Raw genomic sequence first — 26,459 nt, forward strand, 5'->3', positions numbered from 1 at the left:
TTATGAGTCCTGACATTCCTGTTGCTTTGTTCTCCAGGGCATATGTTTGAAAGCAAGGGACTTTTCAGTTATACTTGAAACATAATCATATTCCTACTTGTTGCTTGAAGCCAAGATGTAAGTACTAGTTGCCTCAACTTTATTTTTAGTATACTTCGATAGCTTAGACAGGCATGTTCATAAAGGAGATTCTTGGATAAGGGAAAGTAGATCCTAAAATTCATTAAAGCATCCTTTCCTCCCTCAGTTTTTGTTGCTCTAACGATTGATGTGGTAGAAAAGTACCAGGATGTCAAAGGCTGAACCAAACCGGCAAACACAAATGAAGTTCTGATGCAGGTCAGGTAGATAGAGGGGATTTGAGACCATGCTTCTTACAATATAAGAAATATAAGTAGAGCACAAGTGGCATGAAGGCAGAGGTTGAATCAGTTTGAAAGTAAATATGAGATAAATCTTGAAACTTTACTTAGCTATTAATCATTTTTCCTGACTTACACACTGGGCAAAAGACATGTGGGCAAAAGACACCCATTGCAAGTTGCAAATAGATTCATCTTTGGAGTGGATTAATTTGAACAAGTGTGCTTTCAGTTTTGCTCAGCTGACAGTCTTATGTTTGTGTGAGCCACACAGAGAAATCATATACTACGTGATGATACTGTCTAGATCACTAAGAAGAGGAGCTTGACATTAGACTTTGTTGTAGTTCCATCAGATTGATAGGATTTAGGTTTTGTTAGGAATTTTCTGAAAAATGGGAAAACATCATTGGCATTGAGCATTTTATTCAATAATTCAAAAGAAAAACCATTTTTTATGTTGATCACACACCACTTTTCTCCTTGAAGTTCACATTAGTTGTTGACATGTTGGGGAAAAAAATCTCCTCTATTATGCATCCAGCTGGAGCCATCAGTAGCCAGAGCTAACATTTTAACTCAAGTTCAGGACCAGTTGTAAGATCTTGGAGATCTGAAGTCTAAGCATCTGAGACAGGTAGTAAATTATCTAAGGAATTTTCTTTGTATTAGTGATTTGCTGTGGTTCGTTTTTTTTTAAAATAAAATTCTTTGATACCAGATCCAGATAATATTTTGTAAAGAATTTATTTTGTGCTCTGGTCACTTGTCTGTCAGTAAAACAGGCACTACCCTTCTCCCCATCACTGATTGCTCCCAGACTTAGCTCCTTACTACATGCTTTTAGATGCCTCCACCTGAAAAAATGAGTCTGAGTGGTAATTGCAGACCCCAGAGAGAGGTTCCTGCAACAGTGGTCACACTGAGTTTTCTTGAACACAAAGGATCATACAAATATTTGTTTCAGATGTAGATTTTTGTAGTGTGATGATGATGACGGCCTCAGAGCTTTGCATTTAAAGGTTCTTTAATGAGGATGTAGATATGATCCTGTGTGCAATCACAGATTCTCTTAAACTTCAACCTAAGTTTGAGAATAGTTAGGGTCTTCCATTGACCTCCCCCCACTCTCCCACTTTCCCTCCCCTCCCTACAAAGTTGTAAAGTTCATTTCCAACATAGTATTTTGTTTTGCTATTGCATTGGTTTACCCTTTATCCTTGGTCTTACCATTTTGTTGTTCCTCTTCCCTTCCCCAAATCAGATAAACATACAGAAGACACAAGGTACCAAAATAAGAAACAGTGACAACAGGGGATTAAACCAAAGTGTGTGTGGGGGAACAAAAGAAAAAAGAAATAACTTCACACAGTACATTAAAACAAAGAAAATCCTTTTGTTTCCATATCTTGGAGTTCATTTTGATTAGTATCATTTTATATGGTTGTAAGTACCTAACTATTGAGCTATTGTGGTCCTATGGTAGGACTATCCTAGACATATACTAATTATCATCTTTTTTAAGTCTTTATATTAATTTTAAGAGAGCAAGGATTTTCCTTTATCAACCCCTAACCATTTTTTGTTCTTTTGTGGCAGGGCAATTGACCAGCAAGTATGAGACCCTGAGTTTAGTTCTAAGTATTGCCAAAAAAAAAAAAAAAAAAGCCAGTAAGAGTTCATTGATAGAAAACAATAGGCTATACAACTAACCATGAGAAAACACTCTTGTCCTGTGCTCCTAAAAGTCATTAAAAGCATTTCTGCACTCAGTTGTAGAGTATCTATAGGGTTATATTGTCTGAGAGTGTAACATACAAGCACAGTATGTTAGTGAAACATATGTTGGTGGATCCAGGTGTTATCAGGAAAGTTAACTTATATTTTCCCCCAATATAATAACATTTCTGGCCTCCCTATTGTGGAGTGAATTAAACATAAACTTTTCTGTGATCTTGGGTTCTCCTTAGAGATTGCTAAAATTTCATGGGAAAGAGTGCTTAGGACTAGGAAATGACAAACCCTAGATGGAGTACCACTCACTCCTCTCTAATGGGTCTTAGGGAAAAGACTTCAGCTTGGTTCTGAAAAATGGTGGCAGCTTTGGCAAAAGTTTCTCCAAGCAGTGGAGCCCTTTGCCTATCATAACCCCCCTAAAGGATTATTTACCTGGCTTTACTTCCTGATTTACACTCATCATGACCAGCCTTCTGCCCTGACCCCCCCGCCCCCCATTGTAAAAACTGTAGCCATGACTGACATTGTGGGAACATTGGTACCTTACATGTTCAAAATGTTCAGAGCTTGGTAGAAAAATATTCAGTGTTAGAAATGCTGTAATGTGAAAAAACTATCCACCCAACTTAGTGTCCATCTGTACACCACATAAGTAGGTTTTTTTACCACTTAGGCCTGTGTCTCCCACATCAAAAGTTATACACAATGTCCTTATGCAGAATAAGGAACATACATTTCTTGAGGAAGAAAGTATATTCAAGAAGGCTGGAAAGAAATACACAATTCATACCTAAACCAAACTCCTTGAAAACCTAGATACCATCAAACTAGCCTGATAGAGTAAATAGTTATAAGCCCAGCCTAGACTATAGTCTCGGAACATGTCATTTTCTAGCAACTACAATTTAGCTTCAATCAGGCTATGAATTTTATGCTTTGGTTTCTAGGCAACATGCACAAATTGCAAATCTGAATGTAAACACACACACACTCACGTGCATACATATACACATACAGTGGAATGAAATGATAAAAAGTCTAATGACATAACCCATTTGCCATAACCTTTTGGTAACTACAGCAAACAAATCCAGGCCATTACCAGGCTATGTAGAGAGTCTGGTAGTTAAGCTTAAGAAGCAAAGACAGAAGAACTGTAAATAACCTCTTTTGTTGAGAAATGATTAATATTTCCACAGTGCAAGCACATCATGCATGTTTCCGCTTCTAAGGTCTTCTGCAAGAGATAGAATCTCCTTAAGGGAAGCGACTTTATTGTTCAAGCTTTATTTCTTTTCCTGTTCTTTCAGTTAGTCATACATTAAGATCCTTGGAAGTTGTACATCTTGTGATTGCCAACAGCAAGCTTAGTCGGAAGGGATAATAGATGCTTTTCTGGGTATTGGATTTATTGGTCTTCCCCACTCATCTTTTCTTCTAGAAGTTCTCAGGACCCATTGTTTTCTATCCATTCTGAGTTTCTTCTAGGTAAGGGTCATGTTAAACCATACACTCTTTGGATTCAAGTGGACAACTAATCAAATCTGGGTTTGAAGCATTATTACACCTCAGGAGGTATACAGAAGTCAACTGGACTGCCTGTGGATAATGTATTTAGTGCCTGTAAATATTTAATAGTGTAGTGGCAAGAAAGGTTAGCATGGGAATAGCCAGGCTACCCTATGTTCTTAAGGAATCAGCGTCCTCAGGCATCTGGATCCATCAAGAAATATCCAAATAAAAATATTGTAGGGATGAAAAATAAAATGTCTGAGAAAAGTTTTTGTTGTGTTTTTTTTTTTTTTTAACTTTTTCAGGCTAGAATAGTTACATCCAGGGATCTGAGGATTGAATAGCTAGACTAACCAGAAGAATGGGGACCAGAGTGCCAACCACTGTCCCTAGATAAAGTCTTCAAGGATATTCAGTTTATAAGTAGCTTTTATAATGGGGAAGTCAGATATCTGCCTCTTTACATTTATTCCTCTTTTCGAAAGTAATCGCATCTACTCTCTCTTTTTTTAATATTACAAAAATTTAGAACCTTAAATTTTTATCGGCAGATTTAAGAATATTTTTTGCAAATAATCAATGTAGTTGTCCTCCCTTATCTAAGGTTTTATTTTCCTCAGTTTTAGTTACCCATAATGAACTGCACTCTAAAAATACTAAATGGAAAATTCTAGAACTAAAGGTTTAAATCACATTCTTTTTAAGTTATTTCTTTTGTCCAGTGTACTATGCCGTATTTGTTAAGTAGGTAGTTTGTTAGTAAGTAGTAGCCTCTTTATTATCAGACTAGTGGTCAAGGCATTACAGAACTTGTATAGAGGGTTTTGTACTCAGTTTTAGTCACTGAAATCCAGGTGGTCAGTGTAGGTAGTCATGTTAGGATATAACCATGAGTCAAAGGGCCAGTAATATACTTTGTTTCTGGTATAGACAGTGAACCCATCTGTTTTTACCTAGCTGTCTTCAATATTATTTTGATAAAACCTGAAATTTCTGTGCTACAATTAAATACAAAATTTTACCTAAGTAATATTTTCCTGAAAAGATTTTAGGGTAGGGCATATTAACAGAAACAATGCACAAATTTGTTAAATTGTTTATCTCATGTGGACATCGTATTTTGGTTTTTAATAATTTTTATGATACTAATTTTAAGAAACTTTAAAATAGCCTTTGACATTACTGTCAAGAACAGTGATTTTTAGTAGTGGACAAATAAAAATAAAAACTCACATTTTATCTTTCAGACTTTGTGAAAGTCATTTTCAGAATGTTAAATTTTATAGTTTTAACATCATTGATACATTTGGATTTCATTTAATCCTTGGGAACAAAGGAAGAATATTGGGCATTTTGGTTGGACCTAAAAAGAAAGGCACAGACCTCACACTCAGCCTTGTACCCGAGCAGTGAGAAGTTGTAGATGATTTCTACTTTGTCCCAGAGGACCTATATAGGTAGAGAGAGGAGGCCCATAGTCAGGGGACTCTTTGAGGCCACACCAGGAGGCTCTATTGTCCTAAGTCCCTTCCCATGTGCTATTGCCTTCAATGAGAGGAATAACTGCACGTAGAAAGCCTAACAGCCATTATTTTCTTATCCTTGAAAAATAGAATTCCTGTCTTCTTTATTTTGCATTTTATCCCTCTCCCTTAGAAGTGCTCCCTTAGAATTGCTCAAGGAACTGTTTTCTGAGTACTGGAGGGGAAGAAGGGCTGTACATTATACTGTGCAAATGATAGACAAAAGCCAAGCTCAGTTTTTTCAGAATCTGTCTCCCTTTTCTCCATGTCTTTCAGACCGTACCTTCCAAGACTACCTATTGGTGATGGGCAGAGGCCTTCCTAGTTCTCTCCTGGCATGTGCAGGAACCATGAGAGATTCAGCTCAACTTTCCTTTTGTGGTGGCCTAGGGTCCAACTTTTAAATTACTACAACTCTGTGACTGCTTCGTTCATGGATAGTTACTGCTATGTGAAAACTAGAGATAAAACACCAATTTAAAAAAGTAGAATGAGGGGTTGGAGGCCGGACTTAGTCGGTAGAGTGCCAGCGATGAGCAAAAGCATCAGGTGGCAACTTTGAGTACCAGTCTTGGACCTAAAAAAAATACTTATAATAATTTTAAAAGCATAATGAACTAAAAACGTGATGGTCTTTAAAAAAAATGATAAAGAACCGGAGTTCATTCTTCATTGAAGAGTTTACCTGGAAATAAATGGTTGATGGTTTCCTTTGGAAGCAGGAATAGGCTTTGGAAAACATAATTAGGCAATTCCAAGTCAAAGATACCACATTATGGGAAAAAGAAAGTGATGGCTATTACTCTTGTGCACATGTGAATTGCAATGAATAATAGGTTCCACCTTCTTACTATTCCTTTTACTACTTAGACATTTGTCTAGTTTTAAACCAAAGAGGCTCTGTGTTCTTCAGGAATTTAGTGTTGATTACCATATGTGAGGGAGCAAATGAAGACTTTGTTAGCAGCAGTGACTTGTGCTTTAAACATTATCAGAAATAACCTCATATTTGTGCTAGAAAGAGAATAAGGGAAAGTATTCAGAAATAAAAACTATCTTCTCCAAAAAAAAAACCTCAAGTATATAGTAATGGAAAAATACGATATCGCCAAATGGCAATTTATGTTATATATTTAGAGTTCGTGTGTGTGTGTGTGTGTAAGAAAAGTACAGTAAACTAAACTGTGATCTCACCATATGTGTTGAATTGAACACGACTCTTCTGCATTTAATGAAGACTTTAGCCTTTAGGGGTAAATAAAACATCACCATAGATGGCCTGAATATTTCTCACTGGCTGTAATAATTAAAGCCATGAAAAAGGTGGTGGGGTTATGTTACTTATTAACTCGAATGGCTCTTAGATTTGATCAAGACGCAGTTGCCCATGGCGCTCTGTTTCATGTTCCTCCTTTGTTTCATTGACAAGCTATGTTTCATTGACAAGGCTCTGTTTGGCCTCCATGGTACTGTAAAAGTAGCTAGGCAGTCAGGCCCCAGACCTAGAGGACTTGTATTCCTATCCAGCCTACCTCTGTCCCAGCTCACCCACCCCAGAGAACTTGTCAAAACTGAACCTGAAATGATCTGAAGGAGGAATTTTTATAGAAGGAAACTCATGAATTCAGGTGCAGCTGAGAGGTTTAAAGATGTTTTTGTTGAGCTAGTCATGTTAAAAAGGCTAGTGAGCTGGGTGCCAGTAGCACATGCCAGTAATTCTAGCTATTCAGGAGTTTGAGATCTGAGAATCACAGTTTGAATCCAGCCTTTGTAGAAAAGTCAGTGAGACTAGAATTTAACAGCAAAAACCTGGAGGTGGAATACCAGCCTTGAGTGGAAAAAACTATGGGAGATAAGGATGAGTCAGAGGGGTCAAGAATAAGCCCCTCTTCCTCCAAATAAAAATGTTAATGATAAGGAGAACTTAGATATATGTTAGTTTCTTCTTGCTCTTGTATAACAAGAAGCCACAAATGTAGGTTTTAAACAAAACAAACATTTTTTTTAATCTATCTAGAGGCCATATGTTCAAAATCAGCCTCACTGAGTTAATGTCAGAATGTTAGCAGGGCTTCCTTTCTATAGGCTGTAGGGGAGAATCCACCACCTTTTACAGCCCTCAGAGGCTACCCGAATGCCTTGGTTCATGACCCCTTCCTTCATCTTCAAATCAGACACCTTGTAGCTGCTAGGTTCTTTTTCTTCTGCCTACTTTCTCCACTGATAAGGACGTTTTTGAGATTATGGATAATTGAGGATGCTCTCATCTAACAATTGCCAGAGTTAACTGCCCCAGTTGTACTTCCAAGCTTGGTTCCCTTTTGCCAGATGACCTCACAATACTCATATAGTTGTAGGATTCAGAGGGGTGTGTGTGTGTGTGTGTGTGTGTGTGTGTGTGTGTGTGTGTGTGTGTGTGTGTGTGTGTGTGTGTGTGTGTGTGTGTGTGTGTGTGTGTGTGTGTGTGTGTGTGTGTGTGTGTGTGTGTGTGTGTGTGTGTGTGTGTGTGTGTGTGTGTGTGTGTGTGTGCCTGGGGGATGTCCCTCAGCTCTTCAGCTCTACCATCTGAGCCACAGTGCCACTTCCGTTTTTTTTTGTTTTTTTTTTTTCTGTTTATGTGGTGCTGAGGAATCTAACCTACGGCCTCATGCATATGAGGCAAGCGCTCTACCATTTTCCTAGCCCTGCATTCAGGGATTTTGATATCACTACTGTCTTTCCTACCACACCAGTAGATGTTGGTAATGGTGAAAAGTAGTGAATGGGCATGGGGAGCTCATAGGTTGGATAGTTGGCTGGCAGGGTGTTGCTTTAGAAGTAGGTTTTTAGTGGCTTTCTAAAAGCTTTGTACAACTATTACCAGGAAAAATAATATATGTATGCACAGTATTTGTGCTGGAACAGTAGAAAAGGTCAAACCATGTTTTTGGCTTAAATGGAATTGCTATTTTATCATAAAAGCTAACGTGCCAGCTACTGATGTAAATAAAAGGGCATTTTAAGTGAGACATTGAGCTAATTTATCATTTTAGTTTGGGGAAAACTTGTGTTTATCTTCAAAAGAATAATCCAATTGTAGATTTATTGACTTGTGAATAATTGGATCCATCATTTCCCTTATGAATACTTGTGTTTTCATTTGTCTTTTTCTAATACTGTAGAGGAAACTTTTCTATAAAAATGCTATCTACCCGGGTGCCAGTGGCTCACGCCTGTAATCCTAGCTACTCAAGAGGCTGAGATCTTAGGGTTGCGGTTCAAAGCCAGCCAGGGCAGGAAAGTCCAGAAGACTCTTACCTCCAATTAAACACCAGAAAACCGGAAGTGGCACAGTGGTTCCAAATGTAGAACACTTGCCTTGAGCTGAAGAGCTCATAGATGGTGCCCAGGCCCAAAGTTCAAGACCCATGACCAACAACAACAAGAACAAAAATTGTATCTGTTTTTAGCATAGACACATCCTTTTAGTGCACACATATGTAAAATTTTTACGGTTTAACTACTGTATCCATGTTCTGTATTGAGTTCCTTGACTCCTTTGTATGCCTTTAATGCCAGTCATCTCTTAAAGATCCTAAGCTGGTAGTGTGTGTTCCTGTCTACAAGGTCATTGCAAAGTCAGAGATTACAGAGGTGAGAAGTTCTTTGGGAGAAAAGCACTGTCTTCATTTGCATAAAGCAGAGCTTGAGTGGTTAAGCTGTCAACAGCTTCCTAGTAAAATGTCCCTGAAATAGATATGACATTTACCTGTGATGGCTGTGGAATTAATGGTTCATTGCTTTTTTAAAAAGTGTATTGTCTTTGAATTTCTCTTTTCAAGTTGATCCTATTTTAACAGATTTCATCTTTTAGTTACAAGAATCACTGCTAATGGGCACAAAATTGAAACTTTGATACTACTACAAGACAGGTTACATTCAAATGGAGGTGGGGTGGGATGAAAGAAAAGACATCCTAATTTGCAAGGAGCTCAGAAATTCAAGCCTTATGTATAGTTGCACTGTAATTATTCATTTACATAGCAAAATAAGGAATTGGCTTATATGGAACTCTGAGTAAGGGTAAAAGCCAGGAAGTGAAACTTGAAAGCATTCAAAAAGGTATTCCCCAGCAGAGGAAGTGAGGCTAACAATTTTGGAGATGTGCCTTAGCAGCACCATCTAATGGTAAAGTAGGTCTGGTGAAACCCTAGGGTCTCACTAATGACAGGTAGAGGAGAGTGGAGGGCTTATTAGGCAATTGCTTTATGTTTGGCAGTTACATTTTGCAGCCTGGTTGGTTGTACCTCTCACCCCACATTTATGTACAGTTGGTCCTTAGAAGCATGTATAAGTTTACCCTTAGCAGCAAAATGAACCTTTAGACTGAAAGGGCACCAAGGGTGGTGTTAGGTGCTTCCTGGCATGCTTGATACTTAGGTTTTATTGCCAAGTAAACTTGTGTCCAAAGACAGTAGGTGAATAGTTGTCAAATGCCAGAATAGGTGAGTCTTATCTGGACTATGACACTCTAGTGCCTGCTAGCTGTGTTCAGAGGAAAAAGATCCATAGGTTTTAAAAGGCAAAAGACCTGTCTTTGGGCCTATGGATGCTCTGAGCACCTAGCACCAGTAGCTAAAGAACTGTGTGTTGACCAGGAACTTGTCCTGTTTGCCCATGACCACTTGTGCCTGAGATAGGCCTAGGTTCTGCTGCTTCCTCACTTCTCAGGGCTGTGAGACATGTCACACGGGTAATGACCTTGAGGCCAGTGAGATTTGCTCTTGTTAAGACTTCTTTGTACTTGGGGAGCTCCTGGCTTTGGAGCCAGGATTTTGGGCACACCTAAGTTTCCTAAAATCCCTTCTCAGCCTGATCTTCCTCATACCATCACCTCACCTCCCTGTGGTGAGAATGCTAGTGGTGCCACTGCTTCTGGTCTGTAACCTGGTGCATTCACCCCAAGGCCTTTGAGTCTGGTGCAGGATTATTATGCAGTAGCCATCTTCTCTTAGACGTGAACTATTTAATCCCTTTCCCCCTCAATAACTACTGTCCTCCTGCTCCAAATTTGTGACCTATTCCTTGGTCAGATGTCAGTATAGTTCTCAGTGTCATTTAAATTGACATTTTTGAAGGAGGGTGCACCTGGAGGAGATTTAGGGCAGCACTACTCAGCTGACCCATGTAAAACAGATAGTGGCCCTTGGAGATTTGCTTTCAGAATGCAGTGGGAAAATATTACTGCCCCTTTGAAGAGAGACAAAAGCTCAGGGCACTGTGAAAATGGGCAGTAAAGGACAGCTCTGCTGAGAAATAAAAGGTAAGGAGACATTTCCCAGATAAACATTATTTAAAACAAAGTCCCCCCGCCCCCACCATAGTTTCATATACTAGGGCAATGTTTTGACTTCTACCAAAGGAAGTGGAAATTATAAAAATAACTTAAATAAATGGCATTGAAATCATTGAGATGAAATCTGCAATGTTGGTGAGAATCGTTATTTTTAAGCAGAGGTACTCGTTAAGAGAGAGTGGTTTGTTCCAAGTCCTCACTTGAAAGTGAAATTACAGTATAGTGACCAACAGCTTAGTCAGTAATCGTTTTGTGTTTTTAAGAGAAATACTAAAATGATTTTATGTGAATAATGAGCTTGATAAACATGGGTGCCTAGCTGTTGGATGTTAGCTTCGGCAGTAACATTGTGGTTTATTTTATAGAAGGTTTCTTTATGCCTGCCTCATTCATAGCAGTATATTTATTTATGTTGTTTATTTTCTAAAGATAGAATTGTCACAAGTTTTTCAGACTGAAAAAAGCACTTTTTTGAGGAATTATGATTTTAACAAAGCTTGTTAATATCATTAACATTTAAAGGGGAATGTTCTGTCTTATACAAAAGATTATAACTTAGCTTTATCTCTTAAGCCTTGACAGGAATTTTGTCTGAGACAAATTTTCTGAAGGAGTTTTCTTTCTCTTTCCTTCACTCCCTCCCTCCCTTTTTTCCCTCCCTCCCTTCTCTTTCTCCCTGCCTTCCTATTTTCCTTTCTTCTTTTCTTCTTTCTTGTTTTCCTTCTTTCCTTCATTTTTATGCCAGTACTAGGGCTTAAACTCCAGACTCGGGTGTTGTCCCTTTGCTCTTGTGCTCAAGGCTAGTGCTCTACCACTTGAGCCCCAGATCTACTTCTGGATTTTTATGGTTACTTGTTGATAAGAGTCTCGCAAGCTATCCTGCTCTGTCTGGCTTTGAATCAGGATCCTCAGATCTCAGCCACTGGCACCAGGCTTCTCTTTCTTTTTTAATTATCTTTTCATCTGTAGAACAAGTGCTTTGGGGAGACTTTTCTATATTTCTATTACCCAAGCTCCTGATTTAAATTAAGAAGTTTTATTTTTTAGGACATTAAACTTTTAAGCTTAAGTAGATAGATATATTAGCATTTGTTCCATTCTTTTTTTAACTTTCTACATAATTGAATTTGAAATTAGTTGTTTTTCTTAAATTATCTTTTAAGTAGCTTTGTACAAAGGAATTTTAATTCAACATGTTGGCTTATGAATATGATAGGGTTTTGTTTTAAAAGATTTTCTTTTAAAAATGATTACTACAATTACGCTAGCTACTAAACCAAAAATGACATTTTGTAAGAAAATTTGATGCTTCATTAGTTTTCTGGAATGTGAACAGTTAAGATTTTCATCAGCTGGGCACACCTGTAATCTTAGTTACTCAGTAGGCTGAGAGCAGAGGATCACAGTTCAAAGCCAGTCTGGGCAAGAAAGTCCATGAGACTCTTATCTCCAATTAGCCACCAGAAAAACCAGAAGTGGCGCTGTGGCTCAAGTTGTGGAGTGCTAACCTTGAGCTGAAGAGCTGAGGGACAGGGCCCAGTCCCAGAGTTAAAGACTCACAACCAACAACAACAACAACAAAAAAAACCGTTTTCATCACTTAAAAATGGAGAAATCTTATCACGTATATTTTGGTAAATTCCTGGAAACCATATTTATGTGAAATTTCCTAAATATTAAAGTGTGTTTTAGAAAAAGTATATTAAAGGAGAAGATATGTGTAACCTATTTTGTGCAAAATTTGTTTAGGGTGGTTTTCCATTTTATTTTCCCATTCTGTGGTCCATTGCCTACAACCTTAAAGAAAAAAAAGTGAAACAAAACAAAAAACCACCCCTTCCTCTACAAATAACCTTCCAGTTGCAGATTACTTTAAATATCAAAGCAATACTTGCAAACAAAGGTAATCTGAGGAGTCCTTGTTTTTGATATTTTAAAGTGTATTTGCTATGTCTATAGTTCTAGTCCTTTTTAACATTTCACTTGCGTTTTTAAAACTGGAGTGAAGAGTTTGGTACTTGTGAACCGAGTTCTTCATTTTCCAGGGAAAACTTACCTGATTACGTCCCTTCCTGAGGTGATTTCCTCTTGTTTGGGTTTGGTTGTAAAATGTGTGTTGGAGAAATACTTGCTGTCTGACTTAATTCTGTTAAATAACTTCCTTCATGATTTTTGAAGTCGTTATTGTCATTGCTGTGGCCTTTTCTGGTGGCTTTTACCATGGAATTGGAAACAAAACTAGCCTTTTGTATGCTCTAGTAGTGTTATGGTGGTCTAGCGTGAAGATAGCAGACTCATTAGCCAGGACAGCTGTCCTTGCACCCAGGAAAACATTCCTGACATTCTACATTTCACGTTTGTACTGCCAGATAGCTATTCTTGATTTTACCATGAACCTGTTAGCAGCCACTACCACTATTCATTTAAGAATTAGACAGATTAAAAAAAAAAGATTAGACAGATTGTTTGCTAGAAAAAATGCCTACGTAGTAAAGTCTTACTTTATTATCATAACTTATAAAAGAAAGCAGTCCTCCCTATCTCTGGAACATGTTACATACATATTGCTACCAGGTGATCCAGAAACATTTGTTCTGCAGGAGGAATCAAACTCAGAACTTGAGTATCCCTTAATCTTTTTTCCAACAGTAGATTTTTTCTTTTTCTTTTGTTAGTTGAAGTCGGGAAGGTCTGGTATTTTTCCACAGAAGTGCTTGTGAAACAGCATGTGCGCTAGAGGTTTGAACTTTTTTTAAATAACCATGTACGTTGAGAGAAAGTCCTCACATTTTGTAAATTAGAGGAGAAATTGCTACAGCTATGACTGCCTTTGTTCTCAAAGCCATTTGAATTGTAGGCTGTGTTGGGACTGGTTTGTACATTGTTTAAGTGCTGAGATGAGAACTTCTAATTAGAGTAATTGCCGGGTGGGAGCCGACTGTCCGGGGCGGGGCGGGGCCCTCTGCCAGGGGTGTGGCCTGGATGGAGCCCTGGGAACGGCCCCGCCCGGGCCCCCAATGCGGAGGGGCGGGGCAAGGCTGGGCGGGGCGGCCTTTTCGGGGATTGGTCCAAGGAGGTGGGGGCGGGGCGAAATGCAGCCGGGAAGATATTAGCCGGCTCTGGATGGGGCAGGTACTCGCTGACGCCCCAGCCTGCCCTGATGTACTTGCCCGAGCTAAGGAGGTAAGTAAGACCTTGCTCCTCCAGATCCTGGCTGCCACTTGGACACTGTAAAGGAGAATGGAGCGGTGTCCTCGCCCTCTCCCACGTCCCTTCACCCTCCTTCTCAAGCCCCAGGCTTTGCACCGCTGGAGCGCACCCTCAGGAAAAGGTGAACCGTGACTCCTTGCTGCCGCTCACAACTACTGGGCCATTCCGTGGCACTTGCCTTCTCATGACCGTGCTGATAGGATTTGATGTGAATGGGATTTCAGTTTTCCTTCAAAAAATGCTGGAAGATGCGGCTATGGCTTTTGTTTTCTCCCTTCAGTGCTGCTTGTAGCTGTTTTCAACTCAGAGTGTGTTCAGGGGCGTTGGGATTCTAATTTCTTGCCTGTCACGGTACCAAGCCTTCACGTCAAAAAGATCAGCAAACGAATACATTGTGGTGCACTCCAGAGAGCTCATATAAAGGGTAAATCCAGCAAGAAAGTAGTAATTTAAATTAGTGGATCGGGCTTGAGTTTTCTTTGAAGAATGTTCAACAGGTTAACATTAGTTTCTAGAGAATTATTCTCGGTGCCTGTGCTCACTCCCGACCCACAGTCTGTGTGCGTGTGTGTCTGTGCATGCATGTGTGTGACCTACCTAGAGATGTTCTGGTCTTTGGTCTCAATCCTTAGCAACCACCAAATTGTTAACCACAAACAATAAAAGCTGTATTTTCAATGTCAACTGAGGGAAAGTTTGGATTGTCCTTGAGGGGACAACAGTCACCAGTCACTTGTCTACCTCTTGTGAAATCAGGAAATGAGAAACTAAATCTTTTTAAATAGCATTTTAGCTTGTTCTAGTTCTGTTATAAACAATTCTGTAGCAAATATCCTTTTATACACATTTAAACTATTGTGTGTTAGGATAAGTTTCTAAAAGCAGAATTAGTGGATCAAATGATAGACACTATATATATATATGTATTTGTATGCATTTCTTATATCATCCCTCATTCCAGGCCTAGCCTTTCCTTTTTCTCTTTGTGTTAAGGATGGAACCCAGAGCCTTATACTTGTTAGGAAAGTGCTTTACCATAGAGCTACATTCCAGCTTCAGTCTTAATTTTTGAGACAGGATCTTGGTTTGTAGCTTATGCTCGCCTCAAATTTTGGACCACCTATATCTCACAAGTGCAGATTACAGGTGTGTACCATCAACCCCAGCTACAATGATTTTTGACTCATATGTGTCTTTGAAAGTTGCTATCAGCAATAAGTGAAGTATTGTTTTTCTATGCTTTAGCCAAAACTAGGGGTTCTCAGTTTATCTCACTTCTCAGTAAATCTTGGAGCATCTGATGAAATTTCAGTTTTATTTTTGTTCATTAATTGAAAGAATCTGAATCTTGCAGTAGATAGAAAAGTGGATCTGAACTTGTGACATTGAATTTGGTAATTTGGTTTCTACACACTTTTTTCAGTAGAGTTTAAATCAGACAACTTAGATGTTTCAACATTTCTTGTAATTTTCAAAATTTGTTCTATGAGATGAAGATGTTATTCCAATAAATAATACTACATTTTATATGAGCCCATTACACATAAAGTAAAATATGAAAGACGAGAAACACAAGAACTTACTTTTATAAAAATTTCTTTAGGCATTGCTTTAGATTCTTTAGGCATTTCTTTAGATTGCTGTTTGAAGGCAAGCTAAACCTAAACTTACATTTAATCCTGCTCAAGCCAACACCTGTGAAAAGGCCTGCTGGGTCTTAGGCCAGTGTACTTAGGTTTTTAACTACTGCTTGTGAGGATCTGTTTTAGGCCAGTGTACTTAGATTTTTAACTACTGCTTGTGAGGATCTGTTTTAGGCCAGTGTACTTAGGTTTTTAACTACTGCTTGTGAGGATCTGTTTTGCATGTTTGAAGACTGACTTTGAAAGATTGATTTTTTTTTTTTTTTTTAGTGTTTGTATTCACAGAAAAAGATACTTCTGTGGCAGTCGACAGTTCTTCCCTTAGATGCAGGCTGCTCCTTACCCCTGGTCCAAGCCAGAGCTCCATAGCAGATGTACGATTATGTCTCAATAGTCGTAGCCATGAAAGGAACATTCTTATGATACTTTTTCAGACTATTCTTGTTTAGCTGGGAGTAATGTCTAATGTGATGGAGGTTTGTTAATTTATCAATTATTTGTCCTTTGTATATAGCACATATCTTTGGTCAAACAGCCCCTGTACTGTTCTTCCCATGCAATTTTCTTGTTTCCCATTGCTGTACGTGTTGCTTTCTCACGAGATGCACATCCACAAAGCAGCAGTTTCTGTTTCATAGAGTGCTGGCTTTTGTTCCCTTCAGTTGATGTATAGATACAGAAGAGTGGAGAGGAGAAGTTGAAAATTAAGTTAAACACCTCTTCAAAGTCTGCAGAACTTTCCTTCTGCCTTTTTTTCCTAAAGTAGTATGTTTTCCCCCAGTAATACAAATTTCCCTAAGTGTTGCCGTCATCTTAAAAGAGATTGACTGACTCTTTGCTCTGTTCTTCATAAAACTTTACAAAGTTAATCTCCAGAATTAAATGTCTAGACTGGAATCCAAAAGCCTATAGAAATTGAGAAAGAGGATGCTTCAACCTTATACACATTAAACCATTCTGCGAAAGAAAAATGAAACATTGTACAGCAGATTTTTTTTATAGCACAGTAGTATGCCCTGCACATTTTTATTAGACAACAATTTTATTATTTTATTTTCCCACAGTAATTCATGTGGTATAATACTTTATTGCACTTCCCTGGAATTCTGCTGTCGTTATGGTTGGCTGTCCATATACTTGAAGGACATGCTTTTTCGTCAGCTTAAAGACACAGACCACCTGGAAAATTGGAAACATGTAGTATGTAGCTAAAATTCATGGTTAGTTTGGATTTGGTAGGCTATAGAGAAAAAAAAACATTAGAAAAAATGGACAAAAGGTATTTTCGTTGTCTTGAATATGTGTCTGAATGAACAAGAAAAACAGGAATGAGGAGTGAAGGAATGTTAGACCTCAAAAGAAACACCCAAGAGTGAAATTTATCTATAACTTACTTTCCTTGCTTCAATATGTATCTACCCATACTTGAAACATTTGTCAAGCCTGAGGATCATAGTAGTTGACTTGGTTTCTCTTTGCTTCTGTTGTCTGAATTGTTCTCCCCTTATAACTTGTGGATTATCATTAGCTCTAAAATGCTTTCATGGTTTCCTTTGTTTATTAAAGATAATAATTTTAATCCTTGTTAGCAAGTTTTAACATGAAGACTATGCAAATCGGGAACAAAACTCTCCAAGTCCTATTTAGATTTTTCACATAGAGCAAAATCTGCTGTTAGGACTCCTCATTAAGTAGTTTATTCATAAGCTTTTAAAAACCATTGCAAAGCCATCATTTTATTGATTATAGCCCATTACAGTTGAAAGGCATTTGAGTCAGTGTACCATTGCCTTTTTACAAATAAGAATCAGCCAGATTTGGTATTGTATGTAATGTTTCTAAAATACCTTTTAGCAGATGAATTTGAATTTGAATCTTCTGCATTTGTTCTGCATTAGAAATGAGGGACACTTCTGGACCTGTCTTTAATGTTCAATTTTATAAATTTGCTCTTAAAAGATTCACATAAAACATGGAATTGTTTGTTGACACCTATTCTTGCAGGCATTGTTACCGTAGTACTTGATATATTGGGCACTGAGTCATTTATTTCAGTTTAATAAGCATGTGACTAAAACATTCAAGGAGGAAGCACATGGAATCAGTGATATCTAGTTTCAGGCTGTTATGAGTTTGCGTTACAACATACCTTCGTTTCACAGAAGTTAAGGCAGAATTTTTGTTTGAACTCTATTTTTTTTTAATTGAAGATTCAGGATTGGAGGAGTTTATGTTGTTCTTTTGTACAAGAGAATGAGAAAACAGTACTTTCCATGAGAGCTCAATTGTTTTTTCTCTTTGCTAATACTCATAATTTAGAGAAAAAAAACACTAGACTGATATTAATCTTTTATTTATTTAAACAGTAATTTTGTGTTACTTGTCATCAGAAATATAGGGATGTATACAATAAATTAAATGTTACAGGGGAAAATATAGTGTTATTTGCAAGAAATAATAAATTTTTAATAAATCTCACACACTCTGGTTTTGACATACTAGAATAATTTAGGAAGCTAGAAAAAGATAGTAGAAAACCATTGAGCTTGAATGAAATGATAATAGATTTTCCTTTGGAAAAAAACTAAGAATAGTTAATGGTTTGTAAGTGACACTATAAAAATCTGTATATTGATTGGATGGTTATATATGCTTCATATGTATCTACTGCATGCTTACTATCTATCTACAAAGCAGTTGGAAAATTGTTGTACTGTTCTAATTTCTGAATGTTGCTTACACAGAGCGAATATTTTATATTTAACAGTGTTGGCATTCTGCTTATGCAGAAATATTGAGCACTTTTGAGGTGTGAAGACTAAGGCTAGAGGGACAGTAGGGTTTGTGGGTACACACTAGAATGGGAAACTAGCTGGATCTGCTTTCTGAAAGCTTCTGGCTCTTCCTTCATTTGCTTAACACTTCCTCCATACACTCTTGTACTTGTAGATGTTCAGCTGCAGTAATGAATTTCTTCATAAAGTAGATCTGTTCAGTAAGTAAACTGGAAATATTTGCAATCGAATTTAAGAAAAACACTTCAATTTGGAAGCAGACAAAAAGAAAGGGAAAGGGAAAAAGAAAAGACTTCTAGATGCTGGCAACTCACACCTGTAATACTAGGTATTTAGGAGGTTTGTAGTTCGAGTTCAGCCTGGGCAGAAAAGTTTTAAGAAATTCTATCTCAAAGATTATCAACCATCCAGGTGTCATGCGGAAATCTGAGATCTACAGATTGACATATGAAGCCAGCCCCTTGCAAATGCTGGACTGGAGGTGTGGCTCAAGTGGTACAGCACTAACCATGAACAAAAATGCATGAGGCCCTCAGTTCTAAGCCTACTAATGCTCAAAAGGAAAAGTAGGAAAAGGCTAAGCAGTTTGTGTTTCACAAAAGAAAAGTGGACTCGAGGAGTTTCTTGATTCGTTCTAGGCCTTTAAAAAAGTACTCACCTAAATCCACTTCTATTCTGAACCTTCTCACAGTTTTTGCCATCTTGTTTTATAGAAATAACCCCATATCACTGTTATAATAGCTACATTGTATTTGGTGTATGACTGTGTACCATATTTTGACTCCAAACCAGCTGGCAATTTTGGAATATTAGCATATTGGACTTTAGAATATATTAAGTTAGAAAGTAACTAGAATTTAAGAGTTAGAAAGTATGCCTACTTACAATTAATTCATAAAAATTACACAGTTTTTCAAGGTAAATATATCAGGCATTACATGCACTATGATTAGCTTAAGTAAGAACATTTTAAGGAAACAAAAATAATGGAACACTAGAAATACTAAAAGTAATCTCTTAACACTTTAAAGTGTCCCAATTTTTATTAGTCTGTAAGCAGTAAGCAAGTCATACTTTAAATAAGCCATTGTCTCTGCAGTGTAAATAGCTTGAAGCACTTAGGAATTCACAGTGTGTGTGTGTGTGTGTGTGTGTGTGTGTGTGTGTGTGTGTGTGTGTGTGTGTGTGTGTGTGTGTGTGTGTGTGTGTGTGTGTGTGTGTGTGTGTGTGTGTGTGTGTGTGTGTGTGTGTGTGTGTGTGTGTGTGATGATTATCTTGAGAAGCATAAAATTTAATTCGGCTGTTTCCCTTTGGCTCCATTGTAATTTTCTGGCAGATTCCATGGTAGAAAAGAAGAGGGTAACACAGAATTCCAAGCATCCTTTGTTTTTTTTTTAAAAAAAACCCTTTGGAAATTTTCAATTTGAGTTTTTATGCGGCTTTAGTTTCCAAATGCATAATAACATAAAATATTAGTGAACCCATGTTATAAGAGATCCAGTTGACAAGTTGATTCCATTTGATGTAGTTTGAGTGAATGATATGGTTTGTGTCAGATTGCACATAGTTGAGAAATACTTTTAACAAAAGTTAAGAAAATAATGGCACATGAAAATTTGACCCTTGCAATTTGGAAATATGAGAATGATCTGTACCAGTAAGTCATTTCAATATACTATTCGCTCATGTGGTGCCAGTTTTGGAAGCACCGTGACAAAATCATGGCTCAAGTGACTGTAGCTGTTAGGAATGTTTTCCAAAAGTATAATATGATTTTGTTTTCTGTATAAAATGAATTATGTGACTGTTCGCTGCTGTTTGAATGTTCTTTCTTAAATTTGACTGCGAACTTGCTCCCTAAAGATGTTTGATAATCAGAAACAATTGATTTTACTGGTAAAATCTGTGCCTATTGGTTTCACTCTTTTCTTTTTTTACTGAGTTATGTTCGTTTGCTTGCAAGTCTAGTTTAGTGCCCTCCAAATAATGTGGACAGTAGAAACCTTAGTCTTTAATTTGGGCAGTTCTTTAGGATATGGCCTTTGAGCCGGCATGTAAATAACAGTTTTTCCTTTGTAAGCTTTCTTTTCAGCAGCAATTCTAACTAATTTGAGTTTTTATGTGGTTTTAGTTTCCAAATGCATGATAACATAAAATATTAGTGTATGTATGCAATTGTATACACTAGCTAGTTGTGTTTTTTTTTCTTTATGCAAGTTACAAAGATACTTTGATTCTGCATTGATAGCCTAGTTGACAATAGCTCTGGGCATGTAATATTAAATCATCCATTTTTGTTACTTAGAAATGTTTTCATTGCAGATGAGATGCAGAAATGGAAGGTAATCTCCCTACACTGTTGTGAAGACTATGTCTGTACCTGGATTTATATTTTATGTTTCTTTGGGTTTTGAGAAAGGAGAACTATTTTTATCTTGAACTTCATCAGATCCTAAGTTTGTGCCTTGGGTCAAAATCACCATTTGAACATTCTTCAAGCATAGCTTTGTTATTTGATTCAGAGGCATGTCTGAAAGATGACTTGCTTCTTAAGGCCCATCTTGTGTGCCATAGCCAAGCTTCCTGGGAGTGGTGTTGAGGGCAGTGTGGAGATGGGGGCTGTTTCTTTCTAAACCCATGGAACTTGGAGGTGATCTGAGGGTCCTACTCCTGTAGTAGGCAGGCTTTCTGGAAAGACAGGTGAAGAATTTACCAGATTTAGTGAAAGCTTAAAAAAGAAAGACCTATCTCTAATTTCACCCTTACACTGAAGGCCTTTAACATGTGACTTTCAAAGGTACTGACCTTTTATTCTGGTTTGGCTCCTGCTTGTGTTGAATTTTAGCCAGCAAGTCTCCAGCCTACAGGAGAATTTGAGATTTTTCTCCCTCCCCCATTTCTTCTGTTTTTGTTCCTTGTAAACAGTTCCTGCCGTAGTAACATAGACAAATATAGCAGAGAATGCTTTTCTGGAAGATGAATACTCCCTAAGCATTTTTTAACCATTTTTGGGAAGAATTGATCTTTCTCTGTTTTTCAGACAGACTTTAGGAGGGGAAGGCTGTCACTGTAAATTGAAGTGACATCATATGTATTGCCCCATTGATCTGCTTTTAGTCTCCAGCCAGGATAAAAGGAAATGGCATCAGGGAGGAAGCATGCTTCATTTAGGCACAGATCCCAGAGTGATAATGGGGTAATAATAGAACTCACGCCACTGTCGATCGGTGGCTGCATTAGTCTCTGGCACATTCCATCTGGAGCCACACAGTGACTTCCTTCCTTGTGCACGGCTGCAGCGCAAAGAATGTACCTATGGAGGACTATAGCCCATGGGGCTTGGATGTTTGTCCCAGTCACAGGTCCTGCCTGGGGAAGTCAGTCATGAGACCTTTCTGGCATTTCTGCTCTCAGAGGTGAGCTGCCCTTTCTACATCTTTCTGCATTGTATGCTGACAGAAGAGACAGTGGGGAGGGCCTTGGTTGCATGGGTGGTCTTCTGGGATCTCAGTGAGTGATGTTCCCGTGACAGCATTAAGGGCTTCTGGAAAAGTCAGGGCTTGTTTTCTTTATGCTGCTTCTATGTTAGGAGGGTGGGTTTAGAAAATTTAAATTTTCCTTCCAAAATCTGTGTAGAAACTTTTAAAATCTAAAGTTATGTAGCTTGCCTCTACTATTAAGTTGCCTGGGGAAAAAGTAGACTTGTCTTTGTACATTTCTCAGTAATTAACAACTGTCAAATCTTCTATGTTTATGGCAAGACGGCAGACTTCTAAAATCCTTAACAAATAGCATTTGTACTTGACTGACCTCCTTCAGCATATTGTTTCTTGTGTTCATTCGAGTAAGCAGTGCAATCCTGCCCAGTCCCCTTTCAAGTGCCCATGTGACTTTGGCACCCTACAGTCTTATTTTGTCTACGTTTCCAAGGCAGATGTATTCTGAAATATTGAGCTGGTCCCCATATGGAAGAAATAACCTGGTCATGCATCTATTGTTTGTGAGAAGGAAAGGATTTTCTATTCCTGTCACTGCTGAACTGTGGATACATACAACAAACATGCTTAGACCCTTCAAAGTAAAGGCAGGTTCTTTTCTGTAATATTACTGTTAATGTATTGTTTTCTTAGGAGATAATGCTCCGAGATTTATACTTTATTTTTCTTGGTCTGTAAAAGCAAATCTGTGTCCTACAGTACTGCTGCATTAAAACATAGTTGGCCCAGAAGTCATGTGAAATTTGGTTTCTACGTGGGTGGGAGTGGAATGATCCCCATATTTCCCACTCTCTCTGTGCCAGCTGCCAGGGCGGGTCTCCCTGCCTAGGCGGCTGGAGCACATTTGCTAGAATGTGTCTTTCAGTTGCTTTACAAACATTTTGGCTTATTATATATTGTTCTTTGTCACTGTAGGGTGGCTTTACAGGGAGCACATGTTTATTTTGTAGAGAAATGTGCTATATTGAAGTGTAGTTACCCATCACATTTTTACTTTAATATCCTATTTTCAGAGTATATAATCTTACTTGAAAAAACAATTTAGCATTTACTTGTGAATAAAGGCTACTTTATTAGTTTTATTGTTTGTGTCCTAAAGTGACATTAGATCACTGTTCTTTTTTTCATTGCTCAGACACTAATTTTATATATATATATATATAACTTCTCCCCCTCCCAAAATGAATTAAAGTTACAATTGAAAGCCAGGTGGCCATAGATTTTTTATTAAGTGAGAGTGGTTTCTACAAGTCCACTTTAAGAAGCCAGACCAGTTGAAATCTCGGAGCATTATGGAGGAATGTTTGCAGCGTGGGTGTGCTGGTCCTTGCTGTGATCTGCCTACCCTGAACAAGTTGCCTCTTGCAGTCTTTGGCATCTTACTGAAGGAGAACTAGATACCTTGCGCAGGGGGGTGGGGGGTGGGATTGCACCATGTTTTTTTTTTCCTCCCTCCAATTAGTCTTTAAATTCTGAAGGAAAGAACGCAGAAGATTTGACAACATATGTACTCCCTCTCTCCCTTTCATCTTAGCTGTCTTAAGTCAGGGGGCTTAGCTCTAAATATTTCCATTGCATAACAGTTGAGAGAACAAAAGCTTTCAGTGATCCATTCAGTCTATTTCTGTATGCAGACGTGTGAACTTACTGCTTGGAAGAAACCTGCAAGTATGAACCCAGGCATTTTGATGGGCTCACGTATTAGCAGCTCTTGGATTTTTAAACTGGAGTTGTGTTTATTGGTTGAATACAGTTGGAGTAAGTTGAGGACCAAGCTAGTTTTCTTGCTCAAGAATCCTTTTCCTCTGTGGATGTCTTTAGTTTAAACCAAATCTTAAACTGAATTCTAACAATAGATTTTGTTGTTAAGAGCATAAGGACATAGAGGGAGACACTTTTCTTTCTATTCTTCTTTCCCCTGTAATTCTGCAAGTCGGCACAGCTGGCTCTGCTACATTTAGTTAGCAGACATAGTCCTGTCCCAGGCCGATGGGCACCCTGTGCCAGATCATGCTTGTTTGTGCCAAGAGGCTTCTGTTGGCTGGCCCTTTCCCAGAAGCCTATCTGGAAGGGCCTCAGCATGAGCCTGCTGGGCACTCTGACCCAATCTGGGATTCCCTTACATCCAAATGTTGCTGGGAGTTTTATGTCCGTCCCCTCAGCCCCAGCCCTTGAGAAGTAGGTGGGCTGTTCCATAGGGGAACCAGAGTAGGTGACAGTGGGGCACTTCAGTGGGGAGGCCTTGACTGTGGAGAAAGTGAAGGCAACTATGAGGATAGTCCAAATACAGGAGGGTTTTAGAAATATGGTGTTAAAATAGTTGAGGGTATGCTGAAGGCCATGGGCTGAAGAAGATTCAGCTTTGAGCTGAAAAAAGGCCTTCCTTGGAACAGTGCTAGCTATGGATTGGAACTAAGCAAAAGAAGCTGGAGCCAAGACAGGAGAAGCCAGTGAGAAAGGCCTTCGCTTCTGCATGGCCAGCAGCACTGCCCATCCCACATATACCAAAGAGGTTCCCTGGTATGAACAAGGGAAAGCTAGCTCCCTAGAGCTGATGAGAATCCTGGGATTGGCCTGATCTATAAAATAGAAGGTCTCTCCTAATATCATAAAAGTGGCTTATGTTTAAATGATAGGAAAAAGATAGATTAGTGATTTTGTTGCAAGTTGTTATATAATAAGTTGGTATATTTCAAACATCCTATAGGAACATGACATCTCAAGAAAAAAAATGTTAATGTCATTCTTTAGTCCTCAATTAGGACCTCATTGGTCAGTCCAAATCACATCATAATTTTCCTAAAAATACCCAAAGTTTTTCCTTATCAGTCAGAGACTGTCCACAGCATGACTGAGATGAGTGATACAAATAAGTAGACACCAGAACCAAGTGATGTGTACTTGTATGCCTGTCTGTGGAAGGGGAGTTTGTTAAAATTTAGAAGGGTAAGATGAGAAATGTAAGAAATGCCATCATTGAGGAGTTACGCAGTGAGTGGTGTATATGTTATCTGTCAGTTTTCCTGCATGCTCCTCTGTGTGTATATGAGTGTGCATGTGCATTCAGTGTGGCACATGTGTGTGAGTGTGGGAATGGGGCATGGAGGGTCAGGAAGAGTGCATATTTGGGCACAGAAAGCAAAGTGGAATAGGTAGAGAAATAATAATGGAAATTTTTCTTTTGAGTAACAAAGTGCAATTAAAATCCAGGTGTTCTTATGAATATTCTATTGATTCAGTACTGGCTTCTAGATTTGTAAATTTGCATTCACTGGCAAAGATTACCTGGGCATAAGTAGGGATAGAAGGAAGTTACATGTAAAGAATAGTTGAATTCATAATGAAAATTTTAAAATCTTGTGGGTTTTTTTTTCTGAACTGCAGCTTGAATTTAGCTTCAGCTAGGTAGGTTAGGCTCTTTCCTTGGAGCCATACCTTCAGCCCTTTTTACTTCAGTTTAATTTTTGAATTGGGTCTCCTGCTTTTGCCAGAATTTTCCTTGGGCTTTGAACCTCTGCCCCTCTGGAGCAACTAATACTACAGTGTTTTGCCTACCCCTGGCTTGAAACCTTAGTTTTCATATAAACATGTTCTAGTGTACTAGGACTAATGTAATGGTGCCACACAGGGAAGTATCATGGATTGACCCCTGTTGCATGATAGTGAATTGATGGTTTCACAAATACTTTTTGTTCAAGATCGATTTTACTTTTGTACCACAAAAGGATCTTTTTCCTCTGTGCCTTTTGAGCCATTTTTGATCTGTCCTTTGTAAAAATTCAGGAATATAGACAACCGAGTGTTTATATGTGTATGTTGGTATATGTATAGTAATGAGTAACATTTTAAATTTTTTTGTGTATTATAAGTGTAGAATTTGTATAATGGACAGATTATGAGACATAGTAATTAATTTGTGCCTTTTATTTCTTGGTGTACAGCAGGCGTGTTTTCAGGGTTAATATAGTTCAGAAAGAAATCTGAAACTGCTATTTTTGGTTAACTTCCACGTTTGCCTGAAATTGGGTGGCTTCCTGAATCACCGAATGAGTCTATGCTGAATGAGTTTGTGCCATAAAGGCAAGGATCTCATAAACCACAGTAATGTTTCATTAACACAAGTACCTAAGTATAGACCTGAAATAAAAACCATCAAAAATAAGACTTACGCAAGCCCCCAAATGCATTGTGTTTAGGGATACAGATAATATAAAACCTGAGTTTTTATGAAAGTCTGCACTCGGGTATTTTTGGTGTTCAGATAATTTTGAAAATACCATGTTACCATGACTTTCCTCTAAAGTTGGGTTTAATTTCTCGTCAGCACTTTCATAGGTTATTTTGCTTTGTCCTCAGCTTCTTCCAGACCAACTGATCTTGCTTCTGGAGCATCTCTTACAGCAGAAGACCCTGAACTTGCGAACTCTGCAAAGCCTTCAGCGGACGTACAACCTTCACAAGCAGGACGCAGAGGTAACTAAAGCCAGAGGGAAGATGGAGCCTCTCTAATGGAAAGGATGGTGATCCTGATGCAATCCCAAACCTAATGGAAACCACTATTTCCATTTGCAAAAATCCCATATGTTTGCTTTTTGTGTGAAGAACTGAGCTCTAGGAAAGTAAACTGCTTCCCAGGCTGTGCTGTTCTACCAGGTCCCTACACTTTCCATTTTACTGATTCATAAAGATCATACATCTAAAAGAGTGACCAGGCAAAGTGGGCTGTGGAAGAGTTGGGGCTTTTTTGTTGTTGTTGTTGTTGTTGTTTTTGTTTTGCTCAAGGCTAATGTTCCACCATTTGAGCCATAGCTCTACTTCTGGATTTTTGCTGGTTAATTGGCGATA

At 38.3% G+C, this 26,459-nt stretch overlaps 1 protein-coding gene across 3 annotated transcripts in view; it reads left to right on the plus strand.

The window, feature by feature from the left end:
• The window catches only part of Aopep (aminopeptidase O (putative)), a 342,923-nt gene that overhangs the window by 292,058 nt on the left and 24,406 nt on the right, over positions 1-26,459 (plus strand). For all 3 annotated transcript variants that reach the window (XM_070033698.1, XM_070033700.1, XM_070033701.1), the window contains one exon: positions 25,971-26,087. In XM_070033698.1, the coding sequence (XP_069889799.1) occupies positions 25,971-26,087 (117 nt within the window). The remainder of the gene's footprint in view (positions 1-25,970; positions 26,088-26,459) is intronic.

This window comes from Dipodomys merriami, unplaced genomic scaffold (genome assembly GCF_024711535.1).
Source record: "Dipodomys merriami isolate MVZ:Mamm:240054 unplaced genomic scaffold, mDipMer1.0.p SCAF_22, whole genome shotgun sequence".
In the NCBI taxonomy this organism is placed as follows: Eukaryota; Metazoa; Chordata; class Mammalia; order Rodentia; family Heteromyidae; genus Dipodomys; species Dipodomys merriami.